Source organism: Chiroxiphia lanceolata, chromosome 27 (genome assembly GCF_009829145.1).
Source record: "Chiroxiphia lanceolata isolate bChiLan1 chromosome 27, bChiLan1.pri, whole genome shotgun sequence".
Classification (NCBI taxonomy): Eukaryota; Metazoa; Chordata; class Aves; order Passeriformes; family Pipridae; genus Chiroxiphia; species Chiroxiphia lanceolata.
This window is the reverse complement of record NC_045663.1, coordinates 450871-458065: the sequence shown is the minus strand read 5'-3', so window position 1 is coordinate 458065 and position 7195 is coordinate 450871. Positions and strand designations below refer to the sequence as shown.

Below are 7195 nucleotides of genomic sequence, written 5' to 3'. Positions count from 1 at the left end.
GGAGGCTAACGGGGGGTTCACGAGGGCTTGTAAGGGGAGGTAGCGGGGTTTAACGTGGGGTTATCAGCGGTTATCCGGGGTTAACGGGGCCCGGCAGCTGCCGAGCCCCGGTTACACGGGCTCCCGCCGTGGCCCCCGTGCCCCCGCCCCCCGCGGCTCCCCAGGCGGGGCTCCCGCGGTCCCGCCCCCGTGGCGTCACTTCCCGCGGGCGGTGCCGGGCCCGGTGCCGCCGGTGCGGGCCCCGGGAGGCGGAGGCGGAGGGAGGTCCCGGTGCCGGGCCCGGGCCGAGCGGGCCATGGTGGTGCTGCGGGGCGGCGCGGGCCCCGAGGAGCCGTTCCCGTGAGTGCGGGCCGGGGCCGTGGGGCGGCGGGGCCGGGAGGGGCCGCCCGGAGCCCCCCGGGGCTGTCGGTGCGTTCGGGCGGCGGCGCCTCCCGGGACAGCCCGTTCCCAGCGCCCCCGCCCCGGGCGACCGGGTCAGAGCACAGCCCGGGACAGCCGTCATGAGCTAATTAGTGTTCACCCCGCCGAGGTCACGGTGCTCCCGGTCACCGGGGCCGGGGAGCACGGCCGGGGTCCCCGCGCCTGGCCGGGGGTCCGGGGAGCCTGCGGGAAGGGGCTGTCGGGTGGGGTGTCTAGCGGTGGCTTTTGCTCTGTGTGTTGCTGCCGTCCTGCTGCTAAAGGATGAATAACAGGAACAGGTTGGAAACCCCCCAGCAGGGAACGAGGGGCTGTGCGTTCCCTGCCTGGAAGTGGGAAGTGGAGGAGAAGCCACGCAAAACTGTCCGCTCCGGTGGCCCCGGAGCTGCCGGGCCCGTGTTCCTGGGGTCAGGGATGGCTCTGTCCCCAGGGAACGAGCTCTGCTGGGATCCCTGCCCTGGGATCCCCCCTCGGCCTGGCTGAGCCGGCCGGGACGGGGCCCTGGTGCCGAGGTCACCGGAGCTCGTCCGACAACGTCCTGAGATCACTGTCCCCTGTGATCGGTGCTGGGCAGAGGCGGCAGTGCCAGGGCAGACGTGCCAGGGCAGACGTGGCAGTGCTGGATGCCAGGGCAGCCAGGAGCGGCCCTGGAGCCTTTGGGAACAGAAAGTCTCTTGTGGCTCAGCCCATTCCGCTCCCAGCCACGGGCCTCGGGGTGTCCCGGCAGCCCTGGGATGCTCCTGCCTTGCTGACACTCATTTTTATCATCTTTTCCCCTCCAATGGAGGAGGAAGATAACAAGCCCCCCTCACTCTGCTGCCCTGCCCTGTGAGAGCTGGATAAGTGTTGGCAGTGCTGTGCCTGGACTCCCCTCTTTGGGGGGCTCTTTCCAGGGCTGTGCCCGTGGGCTCTGACGGCTCCAGGGAGTGCCTGGCTCGCAGCTATGCACTCAGACCTGAGCTGGGGCCGGCGTAAGGTGACTCCCTCTGTTTATGCTTTTTTTTTTTAACCACCTTTGTATCAAAACTCGATCTGCCAGCCCTGGTCTCTCGCTGTGGCAGGTTGGGTTACTGTTCCCCACCCGTCCTTTGGGCATCACCGGGATATCTGTGGCCCTTTTATTCCTTCCAAGCCCACCTCTGCCATGGTCTTCTCTCCAGCTGGAAGTGGGTGGTTGTTTTTTTACCCCCCCCCCCCCCCCGGCACACGTCACTGCCCCTATCCAGGGGAAGAGAAAAAAAAATCAAGGTTTTGGCATGGGTGAGCAGCTGGCTGCTGGCCCGGGCACAATCGGGTGGCACAACCTGCTCTGCCCTGAGCCCAGGGCGGCTCTGCCAAGGCCTGATTGCAGGACCGGGGCTCCCTGAGCCCTGGGGCACTGGGAAGGAGGGGACACGGTGGGGAAGCTGTGCCTGGGGGACACACAGCCCTGTGGAAGGGGCAAGGCCACGGAGCTGCCGTTGCAGTGGGAACAGCAGTCACCTTTGGCAGCTCCTCATCCCCGATGGACAGTCCTGGGGAGTTGTTTTGGGAGTGTTGGTTTTCTCACCCACCCTCTGCTGCTCTAAAGGAAACCCACACAACCCTGAGGGGAAGCTCCTTCGCAAGCAGGCAGAGAACAAGCAACGACAGTGAAACTTCCTGTCTCTGGTGTTTAGTGAACTTTGAAACCCGAGCAGTTGCACTCAACGCCCAGCGAGCTGCTCGCTCGTTGCTTGGCTTCTTTTTCACCCAAAGTTATCTCAGTTTATGGTCGTTCCTAAGTTGTGCCTGTGACTAACGCCCTGACTGCGGAATTGTTGTGAACAGCAGCCAAACACCTCTGGGTGCCCCCGGGAGCTGGTAGTGGCATGGCAGGGATGGTGTTCCTGCTGCTGATCCCACCGGGATGTCCAGTGCTGACCTGCAGCTGCTCTGAGCAGAGCCAGTCCTTGGAGCTGGCAGTGACCCGAGGGGAACAGGTCCACGCAGTGCCAGTTGCAGGAACGCTGGTGGCTGATGCTCTACCTCCCCATCGCCCCCAGCACGGGCACTCTCTGTGCAGCCCCCTGTCCTCGTGCTGCCCCAGGCCCGGGGGGCTCGGGTGGGCTCATCCCTTCCCCCGTGTCCCCACAGGAGGATCGAGGACTGCCTGCCCCCGCTGGAGGACTCCCCGTCCAAGCGGTTCTCCCCGTCCAAGCGGAAGCAGTATTATATCAACAAGGCCATCCGCAACTCCGACCTCATCCCGAGGGCCAAGGGCCGCAAGAGCCTCCAGAGGCTGGAGAACAGTAAGGGCTGGGGCACGGTCTCTCCCAGGGCAGGTGGCAACCTCCCCTGAACTGTGTAGCAGGCAGGGGTGGACTGGGGGCACGGGGCTTCTCTGGACGTGCTGTTTCCACTCTCAGGCTTTGCTCTTGCCCCCAGCTCGCTACCTGATGACACTTCTGGAGCGGGACGACTGCGGGAGCGACGAGGGAGAGCTTGACCACTCGGCCACCCCCAGCATCTTCACCGAGGCCTGTAACAACGAGACCTATGTGGAGGTGGGCTCAGCCACCCCCTGGCCTGGGGCTCGCTGGGAGGGCCCTGGCATGGCACGTGGTGCCTGTACCTCGCTCCTGAGGAACCCTCTGCCTCCCCTGCCTGAACTGGTGCACCCCAGGTTCTACCTGGTCTGGTGTCAAGGCTGGGATCTGTGGGCCTGGTGCCCAGCTGCTGCTGTGTGTGCCAGAGGGCAATGAGGTTCTGGGGTGGGGAATCTCCAGGCAGATCCTCTCATAGCGAGTTGTTCCTGTGGTGGCTTCTGTTGTCAGATCTGGAACGACTTCATGAACCGGTCGGGAGAAGAGCAGGAGCGGGTCCTGCTCTACCTGGAGGAGGAGACCAGGAAGAAGCACAGGAGGAAGCTGCCTGTCAAGAATGAAGACAAGTGGAAAGGTGCTGGGAGGGGACACTGGGTGGGAACAGCCCCTCCCTTTCCTTCCTTGTGTACATTTTGGGAAGGGTGACCTTCCCTGAGGGCTGCACCCACTCACTCCTTGCACCATGTGTTTATGGTGGGGTGGGGGGAGGCCTGATCCCACCCCATGAGTGTAGCACTGGGGGGATTATGGCTGCAGACCTCCCATGGACCTGGGAGGGTTTGTGGGAGCCGGGAGTGGCTGGGGCGATGGGCACAGCAGCTGTCCCCTGATGGCACAGCCCCAAATCCCCGCACTCCCAAACGCTCCCACGCTGGGGAAGGCATTGCTGGTCTGGGGGTGACTGTGACCCGTGAGAGAAGGGGGTGCCCAGCCACTGGGTCCTCCTCAGAGGTGACACTTTGCAGCCAGAGCCATCCCGCAGGCTCTGTGGCTGTGAGCTGTGTCCCAGTCCCTTCTCCCTTCTCTCTCCTGCTCCAGAGCTCCCGGCCTACACGCCCCAGGAGTGTTTCCAGCGCATCAGCCGCCGCCTGCGCGCCACCCTGAAGCGGGGCCGGATCCCCATGGTAAGCAGGGGTCCCGGGGGGGGCAGGCAGGGGTTCCGGGGGGGGCAGGCAGGGGTCTCAGGGGGGGCAGGCAGGGGTCCCGGGGGGGTGGCAGGCAGGGGTCCCAGGGGGGGCAGGCGGGGCTCCCTCCACAGCCGTGTCCCCAGGGCTGTGCCCTGACCTTGTGTGTGGGCGCTGAGCCGGGGCGGCGCCGAATTTCAGCTCCTGGGAACGTGCTCCAGTCCTTGTGTGACCCTGTGGTGGTGGCTGGTTGCAGATGGGTTTTCCTGGCTCTGTTCAGATTTTTCTGGCAGTTACAGGACCTTTTCCAGTGGCTGTTATCCAGTCTCTGCGCAATGGGCAGCAGGTGACGGGTGAACCCGGCGTGTTTGCGCATGGGGAAAGCAATAGAGCATTTGGGGTCTTCACAGTGGCCCACGCAAGGTTATTTGGGAAAACTCCAATGCATTTTGAAAGGGGTAAAAGTGCACAAGCTGCTGAGCAGGATGGGGAGAAGTGAGTGTGGGCTCAGGAGCTGGGCTGCCACACGCTCCCTGCGCTGCCTGCCCAGGCACTGCCTCTGCCGGCCCTGGGGTGCTGACTCCCCACTCACTCTGCTCAGTGGGGCTGTTTTGCTGCTCTGTTTGTTTTCCTGGTGCTAATTAGAGCCTCTAAACCCAGCCTGGGCTCCTCCTGCCCACTGGCTTCTGCTTGTTTGTCCTCAAATGAGACGCGCCTGCTGCTCGTCTCCAGGGTCACGGTGCTCCGCAGAGCTGCAGAGCATTGCCCTGTGTCAGGAGGCACGAGGCTCCCCTGGCTGCTCTGAACACAAGGGACAGTGCCAGCCCTTGGCACACACACTGTGGAGTTGGCAGGGGCCGGATCCTTCCCTGCCTCGGGGGCTGGAGAGTTGAGATGTCTCCTGTTCCAGTGCCTCCCCACTGTCTCCCATCCAGATTATTGCCTGGGAGCTGCTGGCAGTAGCTCCTGGGGAGCTGGAGGCCCCATAGTGCTGAGGCTGTGCTCAGCACAGCCTTTTCCTCACTGAGCCCCTGCCTCTCCTTACAGGGGACGCTGGAAGGGCTGGAGGAGGAGCTGCTGGCCTTCTTCTCTGTCACTCCCCACTCGGTCTACACAGCGCTGATGGACAACAGGTATTTCCCCAGCTCGGGGTCCTGAGCTCTGGGGTTCACTGTGTCCTGGGGCTGCCCAGTCTGCTGAGGGGCTCTGGGAGCAGACGACACTCCTTGGTCTCCCCTCAGCCAGGCTCAGGTCTCCATCTGGGGACACCCCACCTGGCCTGGTCCCCATGGAGCCCTGGGGGAGGGATGCACCCAGGGATTCCCGTGCAGGAGCTTGTGGCACTTTGTGCTCCCCGTCTGCTCCATGGGTCCCTGGGAGGATTGAGGGCAGGGCAGCGTGTGGGACACTGTTCAGAGGCGTGTTAGCTCTAATCCCATCCCGATTTCCTCCAGCTTCGAGCGGCTCCTGCTCCATGCGCTCTGCCAATACATGGATCTCGTCTCTGCCAGTAAGTCTTGTGTCTGCTTGTTTTTGGTTTTGATTTTGTTTTTGTTTTCCCCTTTCCTCCATCACTATCTCTCCTCTCCAGCTCAGCCTTTTCCTCCCGGCCCCACCTCGTGCTGGGGCTCACAGATAACCCCGTGCTCCCCCCCCCGCTGCCTCGAGCTCCCTGGGCAGCCCTGGCTGTGGCCACCAGTGCTGGGAGCACCCGAGGGGGTGGCCAGGCCCTGCTCTGCAGGAGGATTTGGGTGGCCCAAAGTGAGAGGCTGCTTGCAGGGCTCTCTCTCCTGTGGCTGCTGCCTCCTCCTAGAGAGCAGCCTGCCCTGGGCCTCCCAAGAGGTTTTGTTGCCAAGGTAGGGGAGGAGACAGAGACACCATGCTCCATCCTTGCAGAGCTGCTTGTGGAAAACAGCACGAGAGCACTGATGATGGGGAGTGAGCCCACGGTGCTGGCAGGGACACGTGGAGGTGGCTGAGACTGGGGGGGGCACAGAGCACAGGGGAGGCCATGAGCACCAGGGGGAGGAGTGGAGGGAGGTGGCTGGGCTGAGAATGCAGTGTCTGGGGGCACAGGGGTGTGCTGACTGCTCCCTCCCACCCCCCAGGTTCGGACATCGAAGGGAAACGTCAGATGAAAGTGAGCAACAAGCACCGGGTGTTCCTGCCCCCCGAGCTGCTGCTCTCAGACTACCTGGGGCAACTGAGCTGATGCCCCGAGGGCCGCCCTGCCCCTCCTTCGTCTGTTCTGGCCTCCCCCAGCCCCGGGGACCCTTGGCCCTTCCCTGCTGCAGGAGGGGCAGAGCTGGGGGCTCGTGGCTGTGCCCCCAGGGCTGGTGTGGGCAGGGCAGCCCTGCCCGGTACCGCTGTGGGTGCGGAGCAGGTGCCTCTCGCCCGCCCCGCTCCCGGCGCTGCCCTCCTGGAACTGTTTGTGTGTCTATTTATAACCCAGGTGTTTTTAAAAATAATCAGGCGGGGCCAACCCCCTCTGGCGCTGACGCTGGTGGGGTGATTTTGGTCCAGATTTTTCTGCGGTGAAACAGCTCCCGGCGGGTGCTGAGCCATCGCTGAGCTGGCGGAAGAGCCCGGGGGCTGCCGCGTTCCGGCGCCCACAGCCCGGGGAGGTGTCCAGGGGGGCTCCCTGTGCCCTGCCTGCACCACGGGGCTGTTTTTAAGTGTAATATAGCCTGTGTTTTTTATCACGTGTGTGTATATTTACGTGTGTGTGTGTGTGTGTGTGCGCTGGGGGGGTGCAGCCCCCTTCGGGACTCTCCCTGCTTGCCCACAGCTGCCATGGGGGCAGGTGGGGCAGTTTTGGGGGGCTCTCTGTGTCCCCTGTGTCCCCGACAAGCTGCTCGCAGGGTTGCCCTGGGGGTCTTTGTAGGTTGCTCTGCCATTAACTGCGGGGACTCCTGGGGAGCCCCTCGTGCCTGCTTTGCTGCAGTGACTGGGCATGGGTGTGTTCAGGAACAATAAACACGGTGCTCCCCCGCTGCGGCTCAGTGTCTTGCATGAGGACGGGGGGCCGGGCAAGGTTGGGGGGCGTCTTGTGGGGTTCTCCTTTTGCAGTGCCCACAAAAGAGGGGTGGGGGCAGGTGCGAAAAATATGGAACGCTTCACGAATTTGCGTGTCATCCTTGCGCAGGGGCCATGCTAATCTTCTCTGTATCGTTCCAATTTTAGTATATGTGCTGCCGAAGCGAGCACGAATTGAGCTCTGCCTGCGACACAAATTAAAGGTCCAGAATTTAAAAATAATTAGGACAGGGTGACTCAACTGAGTTGCGGAAGAAAAGCTTTCATGCGTCT

At 63.3% G+C, this 7195-nt stretch overlaps 1 protein-coding gene and 1 non-coding gene across 2 annotated transcripts; one reads left to right on the top strand and one right to left on the bottom strand.

Annotated features, from left to right (window-relative positions):
• The first annotated feature begins 209 nt into the window (after positions 1–209).
• Positions 210–6877, top strand: R3HDM4 (R3H domain containing 4). Its single transcript, XM_032712183.1, has 8 exons — positions 210–339; positions 2533–2687; positions 2824–2942; positions 3213–3336; positions 3801–3886; positions 4934–5019; positions 5341–5396; positions 5995–6877. The coding sequence occupies exons 1-8, from the start codon at positions 296–298 to the stop codon at positions 6096–6098; spliced, it is 774 nt and encodes a 257-aa protein (XP_032568074.1). The 5' UTR covers positions 210–295; the 3' UTR covers positions 6099–6877.
• A 109-nt stretch (positions 6878–6986) lies between these two features.
• On the bottom strand, positions 6987–7093 carry LOC116799330. Its single transcript, XR_004361039.1, has one exon. It is a non-coding gene; the product is annotated as a U6 spliceosomal RNA (small nuclear RNA).
• Positions 7094–7195: the final 102 nt, after the last annotated feature.

Coding starts and splice junctions, on each gene's coding strand:
- R3HDM4 (XM_032712183.1), top strand. CDS start 296: ATGGTGGTGCTGCGGGGCGGCGCGGGCCCCGAGGAGCCGTTCCC. Junction 2,688..2,823: donor CCTCCAGAGGCTGGAGAACA/GTAAGGGCTGGG, acceptor TCTTGCCCCCAG/CTCGCTACCTGATGACACTT. Junction 3,887..4,933: donor AGCGGGGCCGGATCCCCATG/GTAAGCAGGGGT, acceptor CTCTCCTTACAG/GGGACGCTGGAAGGGCTGGA.